This window comes from Vombatus ursinus, unplaced genomic scaffold (assembly GCF_900497805.2).
Source record: "Vombatus ursinus unplaced genomic scaffold, bare-nosed wombat genome assembly UNPS02004533.1, whole genome shotgun sequence".
NCBI classification, from domain to species: domain Eukaryota; kingdom Metazoa; phylum Chordata; class Mammalia; order Diprotodontia; family Vombatidae; genus Vombatus; species Vombatus ursinus.
In genome coordinates, this window is record NW_020944311.1 from 1,590,668 (window position 1) to 1,606,573 (window position 15,906).

Below are 15,906 nucleotides of genomic sequence, written 5' to 3' on the forward strand. Positions count from 1 at the left end.
GGGTGGGGTTTTGCTCACTCTGTCCTTCCTCTCTGGACTGTAAGAATATGTCTCCAGAGCCGGTGTCTGTGCTGATCGAATCCCACCTTCCACGTCTGGGCAGCTTAATGCATCTGGGAAGCCGCCAGCATTGAGTCAGGACTGAGGTGGGTGGTCAATGAATTGGAGCAACAATGACTGGGTAGTGACAGTGAGTACCTTCCCCGCTCAGGGCCATATGGGAGGGCAGGGAGAAAACATGGCTGGTGTCAGAGATGGCCACAGGAGGTAGATGATGGTGGGGTGGGGGGCTCAAAAGCACCACATTCTGACAGTTAGCGTTAGATGACCAAGAGGGGCCAAGGTTGTGGCCTAAGGAAATAAGGACAATGGAAGGAAGGACTAAAGAGGAGCCCCAGAATTAGGCACAGGTAACTGAGAAGCATGAGCACTGTCTCAAATCAAAGCGTTCCTTCTTCGTAGCCTTTGCGTGTTTGTAGAGTGCACTATGAGGGCCCTTCTGGCCGTGGTGAGACCCCTTTACAAATTTTACTTTCATATTCAACTGAGCCTTAGAAGGCAGCAGCGTGGTGGGGTGATTTGGAGGCAAAAAGCAGAGGCCTGAATCGAAGCTGTGTGATCATGGAATCAGCGAATGGCAGAGTCCGCCTACCACATTTCCTTCAATTAGCTATCCAGCCTTTGTTTCATGGCCTCCAGAAAGGGGCGGCCCGCCACCTTCCAAGGCAGTCACTTCAACTTCCAGCTCTAAATCCACCATTATGGAATCCAAGATTTCAAGCTGAAAGGTACTGGGGAAGTCATCTGGTCCAGATATTGGGCAAGCTAGTTCATCCTTCTGGACCTCAGTTTCCCTCTGTGTAAAATGAGAGGATTCCATTAGGGAACCTTTGGATCTTTCTAGCATTCAATCCTGAGGTCTTGAAGTCCTCTGTAAATGAGCTGAAAGTCCCACCTGAGGATGATCAGGAGACCACAAGTAGCTGAGTAAAGTTAGAAGATGCGGGATACCTACCGAGGGTCCCATGATGCCAAACATTAGGTTCCATTACAATCTCGTATAAGGCATAAGTACATAGAGTCAGAGTCAACCTAATGCTCACATTTGATTTTTTTTAAAAAATCCAATTCTTCGGCTTCAGACGCGTAACACTTAGCTGTGTGACCCTGGGCAAGTCACTTAACCTCATTGCCTAGCCAAAATTTAAAATAAAGAAATAAAGAAATAAGTAAAGAAATCCAATTCTTTAGGTTAAGGAAAGGCAGCCAGTGTCACTAGCAGAGTTGTTAGGTGGGCCCTCTGGGCATCACTAGAAACCTTTTCTCTCCCATTCTTCTTTTTGTGCCTCTTCATTCTCCCCCTCCTTTCCTCATGTTCTACTTCTCTTTCTTCCTCTTTTTCATGCTCTCTCTCCTGTTCCCGCTTCCTTTTCTCCTCCCCTTGGCTCTGACGGGCATTGCTGAGCTAGCGCCACTTATCACTGTTGCTGATCCTAATCAGGGCCCCTCGATCTAGTGAGGAACAGGAAATTTGAATTCTAAGGCCTGAGGCCTGGGATCAAATGTTGGCTCTGCCACTCACTACTTGGCTCACTGTGGCCTCACCTCTGAGGAGACCTGCCTACGTATGCAGCTGTCTCTTTGGTCCATACCCTGCCTCTCCTTCACCCATGGCTGCCTGCCATCTTCCTGGCCTGGTGCCATATACTTGAGAGAATTGGACTTGATGACTGCCAAGATCCCTACCCTCTCTAAACCCAGGTGTGTGTGTGTATGTTTCGGCACACATGTACATGTATGTGCATGTGGCTATGTGTATTTCTATATATATATATATACATGCATGCATTGTGGCTGTGTGTATGTTTCTGTATGTATGTACATGCATACATGTATGGCTATGTGTATTTCTCTGTACATGTGTGGCTGTGTGTTTCTGTGTCTACATGCATACATGTGTGGCTGTGTGTATTTCATTGTGGATGCACATACATTGTGTGGCTGTGTGTGTTTCTGGATGTATGTACATGTGTGGCTATGAGGCGGGGGGTCCGTCATTAGGAGAGAAGCCAGCTCCCTCCAGCCCCTCTCAGGGCTGACAGAGTATGCTAGAATCTCACCACAGGTCTCCAGCCCATGCTGACTCCCCTCCTAGCAGGGCTGCAGCTGGCTGTATCCTGAGGCTTGGGCCCTGCAGGGCAAGGAAGCTTGTCCCAGATGCCTTGTTCTTGCCTACCAGGCCACTCAAGCAAGAGCGAGTGGCCACTCTCTAGATCCCTTTGGAACTCAGAGGGGAGAGGACGAGGGGGAGGGACTGCCCCTGTGCTTTCATTGGTACAGGGAACTCCCTTGGTCAATCCCATCAGCACCTTCTCTACGGCCTGGGTCACTAAGACGGAAAGTGACTTGACCAGACTCACACAGCCAGGATACAGCAGAGGTGGTACTTGAATCTGGGTCATCCTGGCTTGAAGGTGATCTATACCACACTCCCTGTCTTCAGGACTCAGAGGGACTAGAAAAGGAGGATGTGACCATGGAAGGGAAGGAATGGAAAACTGATGTTCCTCCCTAGGGCTGCGACTAGAAAAGCAGAAAAGCAGCGCGAGAAATGCCGGGCCCAGGGCCCAGGCCACATGGTGCCCGGGGCTTTGTTTCCCTACTGTGTTCCTTCACTCTTCTGGGCTCCCGCTTTTCTTTGACCAAAAGGAAGCAGGAAACAAGGGGCAGTTGAGGGAGGAGAAAATGATCACACACCAGGCCCCCTAGGACTCTCTGGCCTCCTGGGCCTTGCTTTGGCTTTGCCAATATGCCTGTAGGTGAGGATCCCACTGCTGCCACCCGTGAGCTATGTAGCCCTGGCCAAATCCCCGGGCCACTCTGAGCCTCAGTTTCCTCAACTGTAAAATAAGAATAATCTTGCCTATGGAACTCTGTTCACTGGGTTGTTGGGAAGATCAAAGGAAAACAATGTCCACTGGATAGCTTAAAGTCAGGCCAAAGAAGCTTAAGGGGGTCAGAGGAGGTGGGAAATGGTTTTCTGCGGTGCCATAGTATCAAGACTGAGCATTATTAGAATGTTCTAAGCGAAATTTGGAAAATGACTTAATTATTCCTGTTCTCTGTGCTGCAGATATGAAGGGAGGAAAGAACTGGGGAGAGAGAGGCTAGGGCACCAGTTAGAAGGTTTGGCAAAATAATATTGACTATCTGACTGACATGTAACCTGGTGAGATGCAGATATGGGGTGTCATGCACAGACTGGCTGTGTGACTGTGTCCAAGTCATTTCACCTCTCAGTTCCCCAAACAACTCTCTTCAGACTAAGTTATAGGTGAGTTGTTGGACTACCAAATAAGGAAAATATTGTGTCTGAAACTGCTTTATTTGGAGGCACAACCCCACCCCCCCACGAGAGAGGGAGATCTGCTTGAAGTTGTCTGACTCTTTCCACTAAGTGTATAGCTTTGCCTCTATTTCCCTTTTGTGGATCCTCTAAGCTCTTAGTGAACATTTGAATCCCATAGAAAGGGTTTGCCTTCTAATCTCCCTGTTATATTTAAAAGTCCTATTTCTGGGTCTTGGAGACTGTCCATGCTGTTCTTTTGTTATTCTTTATAAATTCTTGGTGGCACCAGGCTTATCATTCTGTCCTTCTCCAGGGGTATCAAAGTCCCTTAAAGAATCGTGGGCCTCATTTGGGAGATCCGTAAGAATGTATGTCTTCAAGCAGGTCTTTTTTTAAAAAAATGAAGTCTCCCTATACCAGGAAGAGACTTAGGTGGAAGGGACAATGTTGCTCATACAAGCCAGCGTCTGGGTGGTTCCCCAGAGGATATAGCTCCAAGCTGCTCCCGAGCTCTGAGCTGGGAAGGAGAAGGCCAGAGAATGAAGACTTTCAGTGAGTCATCCCTGAGGGAGAGGTTTCAGGAGATAGCTAACCAACCTGACACATGTCCTGGGGAGGCCTCTCAGTTATGCAAATGAAGTTGCTGAAGGATTCAGCCAGAACCAAGATACCACTGGGCCCCATGGGGCTTTCAGTTTCAGTGAGGCTGAAAATGCAGTGAAGGGGGGAAGAAGGAAGGAAGGCATTCAAAGAGCAGAGCTTGGAGCCTTCAGACCTACGCCTTCCTCCTGGCATGTGCTGTCCCAGATGCCCAGGACCCTGACAGGAGCCAGTGATGGCTCAGCTTGGTCACACTGCATGCTCCCAGAAACAAAGTGAACTATAATGCGTGAGGTCATCCCCAGCCCCGATGCCTAAAATTTTAGCTAGAAAAGAGTATGAGTATCAGGCAAGTTGGAGGTTAGAATGGCTGCAAACCCAGACAAATGGCCCAGTGGAATGAATGGTAGAGAGAGAGAGAGAGAGAGACGTGCCAGACACGGAACAGTCAATTCACAACAACAAGCATGTATTAAGTTCCAGCTGTGTGCAGAGCACCCAGGTGGGAGCTAGGAGCAACACAATGTTTAGATAAGACAAGATCCCTACCCTCTTAGAATTACCAGTTCAGTGGGAAGATACAACCCCAAAGCTAAGAAGAATAGCCTACATTTTATGCTGCCTTGTACTCCACAATGCAAATTAATACAGGACGACAGGGAAAGATCAATGAGATCTCCAGTCCGAAGATCCTAGCTCTACTGCTTACTGACCATGTGACTTTGAGAAGGTCGCTTAAGCTCTTGGAGATTCCATTTCCTCTTCTGAGAGAATCTCTTAGATTTCTCTGGTTCCTTCTCACTTTAAATCCTGAGCCTAGAAATACTTTTCAAGAGGTGGAACAAAGTGCTGTGAGACAGGAGGGGGAGAAAGGCTTCATGGAAATGGCATTTGAACTGAGTGGAGTTGACCAATTCAACAGGTGAAGAGCAGGATGGAAGACATTCCAAAGAACAGCTTAAACAAAGCCAGTGAGGCAAGAAAATACAGGAAGAATTCCAAATAGAATTTAATCCAACAAATCAAGCTCTGATCTAGCTCTTACTCTATGTCAAACAGCATGCGAGACACACCAGGGTACAAAGACAAAAAAAATAATCCCTCCCTTCAAGGAGGTCACATCTCCTGGATAGAGAAGAGTCCAGTTCAGCTGGAGTATAGAGTAGGTGGAGCATGATAGTAGGGTAGAGAGTAGAGTAGGTAGTAATATGAGAAAGCATGAGAAAGGTCCTTGGTACCAGCTGGTCAAGGGCCTTGAATGATGAGCAGAGGAGTTTGAGCTTTATTTGTAGGCCCCACGGAACCAGTGGCCACTTAGGGGTCTTGAACAGAGGATCTATGCTTGAGGAGGCTTATTCAGGCCGTGATATGAAGGATGGATTGGAGCAGGGAAAGAGTAGAAGACCTGGATGTAAGGAGCCTATTGCAGTTGTTTGGGTGAGTGGTAATGAGGGCCTGTACTAAGGTGCAGACAGTGGAAACGAAAGGAGAAGACTGGACCAAAAGACACCGTGGAAATGGGATCTACAGGGATTGTATATGAAAGGTGAGGGACAGAGAAGGGTCAAAGAAGACACCAATGGGAATTGACCAAGTTCAGCACTGGAGATTTCTCAGGAGAATCCCTCTTGTGTCCCCATCCAGTGTTTCCCCTGCATTTTCGAATTTGGCTCAGGGCTTGGAATCCTCCAAAAGGAAAGGGGCCTCAGCTCTTGGGCAAAAGTCAGAGGAGTCCTTCGGTTCTTCTGCCACCACCGTTGTTGCTGTGGCACATGTTCCTCTAGCTCCCCGATGTGTCCACCAAACTGAATGTTGGCCGTGCCGGCAGGACATCCCGCTAGAGATCTCCTGGAGGCAGTGGGAATTGGGACTCTGGAGCTCCAGAAAGAGAGGGTAAGAGCAGGGCTGTGCTCGAGCCAGCTTGAACTGGCTTGTGAGAGCAAATGCCATAAATCAGGGCTTGGTTTATTGTTCTGTTGATTGTCTGGACGTAAAATATGTATGATGCGGATTCAATTTTAAAATGTGCCATGGGTACTTTTTTCAGAGAGCTGGTTGCTAAACATTTATTGGCACTTCCCAGGTTAGAAGTCAGCTATTTAGAGGTGGCAATTGAAGCCATGGGAGTAAATGAGTTTATGAAGAAGCGGAAAGAGAGAGAAAAGAGAAGAAAGAGGGTCAAAGGCAAAATCTTTGAGAACATCCAAATCAAGGTGTTGGAAAAAAGGATGAAGAATCAGGGAAGGAGGCCTAGATGGAATGGTTACAGAGATAGGAAGTAAACCAGAAAAACGTGATCTCTCTGAAGCCAGAAAAGAAAAGCTAGAAAGAGATAGACACGGGGTGGGGTGTTGGGTGGAGAAGTGGCAGGAGGATAAAGGGAACACATTTTTTAGGGCCTGGCAAACCTGAACGTGTTTATAAGCAAATGGGAAGGAGCCAGTGGAGAAAGAGAGACTGAAGAGAAAGAATGAGAGTGAAAACAGTGGAGAAACACCGAGACGTGATGCAAAAGATGGGCAGGTACAAGAGGCCCAGGAGGAAGCCAGGCACACTAAAGTAGAATGAAGAGCCACATGGTCCCACCAAAATGGAGCCAGAAAAACCTAGAGCCTGAGTGCCACACCAGGGCAGAGAGGGGCATACAGTTTTAGGTTCAAGAGTACCTAAACCCCTCTGCTGCCATATGCAAAACTGACAAATTAGCTACCTGGCAGTGCTCTCACCACACTGTAGGAGCCCATCCACCCAAGCAAGGTAGGGGAAAGGAAGCTCCCCAGTGGTCGAGAAGCTACCAAAGCCACAAAAGAAACCTGTGAAACATTGCTAACCATGGAGCAGCAGCCCCAAGACCTTCAGGAATTGGCACTGCATCACATGAGCCCTAACGTGGCCTCTGGAATGCCAGAGAACTGCTCTTGGTCAGAGTCAGACCCCAAATTTGAGGAAGCTTTAGGGGCAGCACTGAGGCCTTCCTTCCATCACTAGCTTTGTCCTTAACTCTTCATCCTGGCTGGGCTTTAGTGGAGCTGTATTTGGCCTTCTTGCAAGCCCACCAAGCCTAGGTGAATTGAGTAGCCACCACAGAGTCCCTGCAGAGCCCCCTGCCTGTTCTCCAGGTTATAAGGTCAAGGAATCCCCAAACTTGATCTCAGGAGTTTCTCCCGGGAGCTGATTGGAAATCATTTCAGACCCACCTTAGTCCATCAGCTACCTTCTCTACCCCTGATCAGGCAGTTCTAGAAATCTATTAATCTTCACAATGGAGCATCAGGAAGGGCAAGACCCTGGAAGAGAACAAAAAAGAACAAGGTTTCCCTTGCTGCAACCTGTGAGCACAGCTAGTGTTGAACATTTTGTCTGCCAACTGAGCATTTATTCTGGGACTGTGGAAATGCATTCAAGCAAAGAGTCGCATTAGGAAGGCACAAAAGACACAGGCTAGAGGGGAGTCGATGTCCCTTTCAAAGCCTCTCCATTCACAATGATGGCAACAGAAGATAGCAACCCCCCTTTGGGGGCTGGGAACAATCTTCAGGTTGGAAAACCCAGGGCAAGCTTCACCTTGATCTGAGAAGCAGCTCGAAGTCAGCACGTATATTGTCGAGCTAAGGAATGATGTTGTAAAAGGGCTACTTTAAAGGAGACGCACAGTGCCATGAAGGATTGTTTGGAAGAGAGACCAGAGGTAGGGAGACCAGTTAAAAGGTTATGTAGGTCATCTAGAGGTCATTAGAACAATTCTCAAGTTTTGACTCAGCATAAAGAAAAACTTAACAATTAGAGCCATCCCCAGAAGGAATTGACTGCTTTTTGACGTACTGAATTCCCAATCACTGGAGCTCTGGCTGAAGGGGCCATTTGTAAGGGACCTTGAAGATGGAATTCCTGCTTCAGGTAGAGGTTGGACTAACTGTCTGAGGTCCCATCCAACCCTGACATGCTGGGTTTCTTTTGCTGAACATGGTTGGATTGCCCATATTTCATGGGTTGCCGTGGTCAGAGAATTTATTTCCAAATTGTCCCTCTCCATTTGGGATGGGCCTTATTGTACTTAGCTTGGCTGGTCCTCAGAAAACAAACATCACCTGTGACCAGGTCCAACATGGTAGAACCTGCCAGAGCTTACCGCTCCACTGACGTTGCTTTTGAGGACCATCCCACTAAGGTCACATCAGTGCCATGAGGCATCGGGATATATCATAGTAAAGCTGAAAAGGAACAGATCATAGGGTCGTAGATTTGGGGCTAGATAGGATCTTAGAGGCCAGTCCCCTTATTTTACAGATGAGGAAACTGAGGTCCAGAGAATGAAGTGTCTTGCCCAAGGTCACCTGGATAAAAAGTGGCAGAACCAGGATTTCAATATATGTCCTTGGACTCTAATTTCAGTGTTCTTTCTACCACCCACACAATCTCAGGGCTGTATTAGAGCCTGCTGTTTTGAACGGTCTCCTTGTCTTTGTTCCCTTAGGTAAATCATAGGTTGCCATGGAGCCCGTAGGTTACTATGTGAGCATCTCAAGGCCTCACCCAGCAGCTATTCCCCTTTGTCTTCCAGGTCTAGCTGTGGCAGGTTCTGCCTACTCATGAGGCCATAGGAAAAATCGAGGTAATCAGCAGAAAGAAGGGAAAAAAGCAGTAAGATTTGTTCCAGAACAACTGTATCTAAAGAGTGCTGATTATTGGATGGATGTCAACCTGGAAAAAAGTCTCTAGCAATGTGCCATAGGACTATGTTCTGGTTAGCCCTGTTCTGTTTGATATTTTTTTTTCTTTTAAAAATATTTTAATGCTTTCATTAATATTTCCCAAATACATTTTTAAAAATTTTAACATTCATTTGTAAACATTTTGATTTCCAAATTCTCTCCCTCTCTGCCACCCCACCCTCACCCCTTGAGAAGGCAAGTAATACACTTGCTATTTTTTAAATCAACAGCTTGATTAAAGATCCAAGTGACCTGCATATGTGATGTGCAGGGACATGAAGCTGGAAGGATAGCTAAATTAATTAGGTGGCTGAATCGGGATCCGAGAAGATCCACACAGGTTGGAATGAGGGGCCAACTCTAATGAGACCAGATGTCGGAGGCAGTGTGGCCCAGTGGGAGGAATCCCAGTGAGTTGGAATCTCAGCTCTACCACCTATTCTATATGCTGTCTTGGGCAACTTACTTGAACTCCTGGGGCCTGTTTCCTCCTCTGTAAAGTGAGAAGATTGGACTAGGTGGTCCTTTCTGCCCCTACAGGGAGAGAGGTGATTAAAAAAGCCAACCAATTTCTAGCACTTATTTACTATTCCCATGATGCTTTTCTCCTTCACCTTTCTAATGGAAACTTTAGTATTTTGGAGTCAATAATAGAGCATTTCTTGTAAGTGCCAATGCGAGTGACAGATAAAAAGTATTGCTTTGTGAAAAGAACAAAAGATATAATGTCTAGTCTTGGCCCCTGAGAAGAACAAATTAAAATACCTCCTTCCTTTTATGGAGAGGTTGGGGCCTATGGATGCATAAGGTTGAATGCACTTTTGCTGTGCTGGTTCTGCTTAAAGGTTTTCCTTTGGTAAGTGGGAAGGCTTAACTGTGAGAGATGGAAAGGGCTACATCTAGAAATGACGGCAATGTAAAAACAAAAGGCATCCTTCAATCTTAAAAAAATACCTTTTGAAAAAGCATTGTTTTGTTCCTGGACCTGAGGGCCAACTCACTTTTCACCTTTTGTCACCTTTCTCTGTCTCAGTTCATTTCTCCAAAAGAGTAGTGAGTAAGATTATCGGCCATGCCTCCCTCACTAGGGTATCACGAGAATCACTAAGTTACTTCCTGGTCATACACGGCTCAGACATCTGAGATGGAAGATAGGATCAGAGCAGAGAGTTACCACCACATTGGGGCAGTCATGTGATCTTACATTTTGGAATCAGCGTGCTATTATTGCTCTTGTTACTGCTAAAATTGGTCACTATGTATAGCTCCAAGAATAAGGATGTCACATCCTGATCCCCAGGAAAATCCCAGAGCTCGCATTTTCTTTCCTTCAGCTCAGGCGGGATCAGTGTGGTGACGTTGTTCAGTCGTTTCGGTCCTGTCCAACTCTCTGTGACCCCATTTGGGATTTGGGGTTTTCTTGGCAAAGATATCAGAGTGGTTTGCCATTTCCTTCTCCAGCTCATTTTACAGATGAGGAAACTGAGGCAAACAGGGTGAAGTGACTTGCCCAGGGTCACACAGCTAGTACGTATCTGAGGTTGAATTTGAACTCAGGTCTTCTTGACTCCAGGCTGGCATTCTATCCAGTATAGCGCCACCTTACTGCCCAGGATCAGTGTGGAGGCAGTTAATTGTACCTCCTATCCATAGGTGTGTTCCCTCACCCTCCCCAGATCCTACTGGGCTATAGACCCCAACAGGATGCCACCACATGAAAACAATTAAATACACTATCCAGGCAATAGAACTTAAATTCCTGTGTTAAATTCCTGATCTCTTGGTGGTGGTGGGAGGGGAGGGGATTGGTGAGAGAGGCGACCATTAGGATCAATAGCTACACACAATTATCTTTGTTCACAGGCTACATATAAAACGAGCCTTGACGGTGTCGATGTAGGTCTGCTTCTCTGGTATCTGGAGAGCAGACAAGTGGATTCAGTATCCAGGATAATCAATCGACTTCTACAATGACCCAGGGTAACAGAGCCTCCTGATGGTAGGGAAGTTTACCCTGAAACTTCCTTTGCCCGGGAGTTGCCCCAGTAGGCGCTATAGCAAGAGAGGAATCAGTGAAAGCACCTGGCTAGCTGCCCATGGTGGTTTTACTGTTGAAAATGGGGCCCCTTGAGGTGGGCCAAGGATGAAGGGAGGCCAGTTGGTAGTCGGCTGGGTGCTTCACCAGTTCTCTGTTTCTAGTGCCCACAGGTGAGGAGTACTGGGGAAAGGAGAGGAGAGGAGAAGACATGGCTGCAGTAATCCTAGAAAGCATCTTCCTGAAGCGATCACAGCAGAAAAAGAAGACCTCCCCTCTGAACTTCAAGAAACGACTCTTTCTCTTGACCGTTCAGAAACTCTCGTATTATGAGTATGACTTTGAGCGTGGGGTGAGTCGGCCAAGGCGGGTCTGTTCAAGTTTGCAAAACACTTTCCATCCATTTAGCTCACTTGAGCCTCCCTTTCACCTGGTGAGAAGAGGCTGCAAGTATTATTGCCTCATTTTACAGAGGAGGAAACCAAGGCTTACAAACATGTGACTTGCCCATAGTCACATACTAACTGTGTATCAGGAGCAGGATTCGAATCCTGTCTTCTAACTGCAGCTTCAGCAATCTGACCACTACTCCCAACTGCCTCTTAGTGGGTGTTTCCTAAGTGTTATTGATGATCCCAATGGCCAGGAGCTGGATCTGCTGTCTTTTCCTGTTAGAGTGAGGGCTGGCTTGCTCTTTTTTCTACAGACCTCTGGCATCTTGCAGATGATTTTGCACATAGTTGGTGCCTTTTCATTCATCCATTCCCAGAATGTAAGCAAGTGCGTTCACTCACAACGATGGCAGGTCAGAGGATCCCCTAGACTTGTGCAAGTTGTCAGATTCTCTGATATTGGTGATGGAATTCAGATGACAAAATCTAGTCATTCCTGTCTCTTCATGACTTTCAGCAACTCCACCTTGCTCACTTCTTTGTTTTCTTTCTCAGAGACGAGGAAGTAAAAAGGGTTCAGTAGACATTGAGAAGATCACCTGTGTTGAAACAGTGGTTCCTGAAAAAAATCCTCCCCCTGAGCGGCAGATCCCGGTGAGAACAGGCCACCTTCGCTGTCCACCCACCCTGTGCTGCTCAAAGGACCCAGAGTATTCCAGCCTAATCCAGTCAATAAGCAAAGCTCATCTTCGCCTCCATGTACAATATGAGTACACTAAAAATAAGTTACTTTGTGATACCACCCCTTTTGGGTGGCATAATGTCCTCTCAAAATATAGAGATGAGTTCAATTCAACAAGCATTTTTAGGATACACAGTATCTCTTTCACTAAAGGATATAAAGTTTTATAACATGGTTGTTATCTTTGTTCCCCAACACCAATGTCATAATTTTTAGATGGTGTATGTAGCCCAGTGGTGTCAGATTCAAATAGGGGTCACTAAACAATAAGTAAGGATCTCTGTGGGAACAGCCTGACTTAGAAAACCACAAATTAACATTATGTATATCCTATTGTATGTTTATTTTGTTGTATATTTCCCAATGACACTTTAATCTGCTTCCAATCCTAGTGGGGATTATTGGGCCTGTGAGCATGTTTGACACCTCTGGAGCACTGGGGAGAGGAGAGGAGAGGAGAAGAGAATATATTATGGGGTAGAGGAAGGGACCTGTGACTTCATCAGTGTAGGGAATTCTTGGTGAAGAAATTCTCTCTACCAACAGATTGACATCTGCTCTGAACTTTCCATTTTGAGAACGTTGCCCTAGGGCACTGAGGGGTGAGGTGACTGGGGGAGGGTCACACAGCCAGTATATGGCCTTCTTGACTCTGAGGTCACTTCTCTGTCTACTATGTCATGTTACCTCTTGCAGTATCTTATGACGTATAGAACAGGATAGCAGTTGGGTCCTAAGCTCTAGCGTGTTGTGGAGCTGGAGGGGACTGACACTGGGACCCCAGGAATTCCACCCCACCTCCCTCCCTGACTCCCAGAACTGAGGAGCTCCAGCTCACTGTCAGCCGGTGTGCAGCAGGAGATCCTCGTCATCCCCCCAGGCGCCTTGCAGAATATGTTCTTCCCTCTATCTCCCAGAGACTGAATTAGAGGCCTAGTCCTTGGATCCCTGGGGGAGGTCATGTGTCCTCATTGCCATCCTCAGCTAGCCTGGATGCAGTTCTCCCTGTGGCTTTGATGACAGCCTTATACATTCCCCTTTCATGTTTCCGAGCCTGGACAGACCAAAGAACCTAAGAAATTGGCTGTGTTGAGCCCTCTGGATTGGTGCCCCTGTGACAAGGTTGTGGGCAGGGCCCGCTAAAGCGTGACTTTACCTGTGAGTCAGAACCTGCTTGGGCTAACAGGTGAGGGCACATGCCCTCAATCTCTTTTTCTTGCAGAGAAAGGGGGAAGAGGCCGGTGAGATGGAGCAGATTTCTATTATTGAGAGATTCCCTTATCCCTTTCAGGTAAGTCCTCCTTCCCCGTCCACACTATGGTCAGCCTGGAAGGGACCCTAGTAGGCAGCTGGGCCAATTTCATCGTTTTACAAATCTCTAGGGAGCAGAGATTGTGGGTGGGCCAAGAAGTCAGGGTGAGAAATGGCACAGGCACAGGCTAAGGATTATTATCTGCATGATTTTACCCTCACTGATGGCAGCACCTTGAGTTTCTGCGTGGCAGTGAGGAAGAGAGCTTTGACCACATCCATTCCAGTGCTCCCTGGCTCCTGTCACTGACATGTGGTGACACTAAGCCCATTTGGTGACTGAAAATTTCACTTCCTTCCAAAGCTGCCTCTCCCTATTGCTGGTCCTGTGAATTGGAAAAATCAGCAAGTGGATTAGGGCTGGGGGCTTCCCATTCAATAAGGGGGTGCTATTGGGTTTACCATTAAACCCTGATTCAGTTTGAGCCTTGACCTGGCAAGCACAGGGAGCACAGACTAAGCTGAGCACAGTGAAAAGTACCCCAAATGATTTGTTTCTGTGTTACTTGGCTTTCCTTTGTTCTACAAGCAGAAACACAGCCGTCTCTAAGGCCCTGAGAGGCAGAGAAGAAACCGGAAGTGCCCCTCAGGAGGAGTGGGGAAGGGGGGCGGGGGACGCAAGGGGGGAAGGGGGGCATAGGGGAAGGGAGAGGGAAGGGGGGGCAAAGAGGGGTGGGGGAAGTTGAAGGGGGAAGGGGGCGGGGAAGGCAGGCAGGGGAAGGCAAAGGGGAAGGGGGGCCTCTCAGTCATGGTTGCAGGAGCACAGCAAAGGTCTAGTAACAAAGCCAGGGTGAATGAGGGCCCCTTGTTCCCTTTCTTGGATGAGAAAGGAGCCGAGGAAGCGGCGGCCTTTTTTAGATAGGGTTTATCCTACTGCTGTCTTTTCCCCTCGGAGTGCTAATGGAGACAGGCAGTTTCAGGGATACAAAGCAGCAGTAACCCCCAAATCATTTCTCTCTGACTTCCCAATTCACCATGTGATGCTCCCCAGCTCCCCAGGGACAGAAAGCAGGTCTTATCTTGGGCTCTTTCTCCCACAGCACCTGGCATTGGGGCCTTACAAGTGTGTGCAGATCTATTTGACAATTGTGATCTTCCCAATTATGATTTACTCTCGTTGTTGTCCAGTCCTGTCCCACTCTTCAGGACCACATTTGGCAAAGATATTTCGGTGGTTTGGTTTTTCCTTCTCCAGCTTGTTTTATAGATGAGGAAACTGAGGCAAGCAGGGTTAAGTGACTTACCCAGGATCACACAGCTAGAAAGTATCTGAGGCCTGATTTTCATTCAGGTCTTCCTGACTGCAGGCCCAGCACTCTATCCACTGTCCCACCTAGTTGCCCCTTTATTTTCATTTCAGTTACAATACATTTCTTGTCCTGAGTATACTCATGCCACTTAGACAGCAATAGGAAGGAATCAGTTTAGGAGTAAATGTTTTCTGTGGATAGTCAAGAGTTGAGTTCCTACTAATCATGACCTCCACCCCCCTCTCCTGAGTTCAGAGTTTAAAAATCAGATGAAGAGAAAGAGGCAGTGTGGGCAGTGAGGAACAGTATGTGCTGGGAAGGAGGAGGTCCTGGGTTTTAATCCTGGCACCACCACTTGGTGAACTTGGGCCAGACACTTAACCTCTAGGGGTCTGTGTTGGAGAGAATTTTCTTATCTCTAAATTGAGGGAGGTGGAAGGTCCCTTTCAGCTTAAAATCTGTGAGCCATGATTATAAAACATTGGGGGTTGGGTAGGGGAGGCTCCTACCCTGACAAGGATAAACATTATGACCCTAAACTACCCTGAAACTAAACAACTTATCTGGAGGCCCTGAGATCATTTGGAAATCTAGAACAGAAATCTGAAATGGAAGCTTCTAGAGAGTATAGATTATTCCCATTTGTATCCCCAGGGCTGGCATGCAGTAGGTCCTTAATAAATGCTTGTTGATTGATGGGCACTTACTAGCTGTGTGACCCTGGGCAAGTCACCTAGTCCCTCCTAGCCTCAGTTTCCTCCTCTGTAAAATGAGGATAATAATAGCATCTCTCAGGGTTATTGTGAAGATCAACTGAGATACACACTCGCGCACGTGCACACACACACACACACAGACATACATGCATACATACACATGCAAATGCACACAAGCACACATATACACACACATACACACATATGCACATTGGTTTGCAAATTGTAAAGCACTGTATAAGTGCTAGCTATTATTGTTGTTGTTATTGATAAGTATAGAACTTGTATGCCTAGAATAATGGCTATTGAGTTCTAACCATTTCCTGGTGATTTGAGCCCATTCCATTGACGGAAGCCCTGCACCCCTCTGATTGTCTCCATGCCTAGATGGAGTGGGAACTGCAGATCGTCCTTCTTTGCCCTGAGGTCTAACTGTCGTGGCTCTGTTCACTCCCCAGGTGGTGTATGACGAGGGTCCCCTCTACGTCTTCTCCCCAACGGAAGAGTTGAGGAAGCGTTGGATTCACCAGCTCAAAAACGGTGAGCCTCAAACTGCTCACATGAGAATGGGCTCATAGTCAAGGCTGACCTCGTGCTCCATTCTGTCCCTCCACTGACACTTCACTCCTGGACACCCAACAAAGACTGGGCCTTCCCCCTTTCTTGGGCGAGTCCTATCACAGCAAGATCACAGGTTATGGAGCTGGAAGAGCCCTTTAAGGTCTTGTCAATTGACAGAAGGAGGAAACCAAGGCCCAGAGAGGGGAAGGGACTCGCCCAAGAACACACAAATAGTATA

The 15,906-nt window shown here is 47.2% G+C and overlaps 1 protein-coding gene across 2 annotated transcripts in view; it reads left to right on the top strand.

Moving 5' to 3' along the window:
- The window catches only part of BTK (Bruton tyrosine kinase), a 35,180-nt gene continuing 19,274 nt past the window's right edge, over positions 1-15,906 (top strand). The window contains exons 1-5 of one of the 2 annotated variants that reach the window (XM_027837216.1): positions 1-190; positions 10,861-11,048; positions 11,644-11,742; positions 13,053-13,121; positions 15,566-15,647. In XM_027837216.1, the coding sequence (XP_027693017.1) occupies position 190; positions 10,861-11,048; positions 11,644-11,742; positions 13,053-13,121; positions 15,566-15,647 (439 nt within the window). In that variant the 5' untranslated portion in view covers positions 1-189. The remainder of the gene's footprint in view (positions 191-10,860; positions 11,049-11,643; positions 11,743-13,052; positions 13,122-15,565; positions 15,648-15,906) is intronic. The other variant, XM_027837226.1, reaches the window with a different exon arrangement.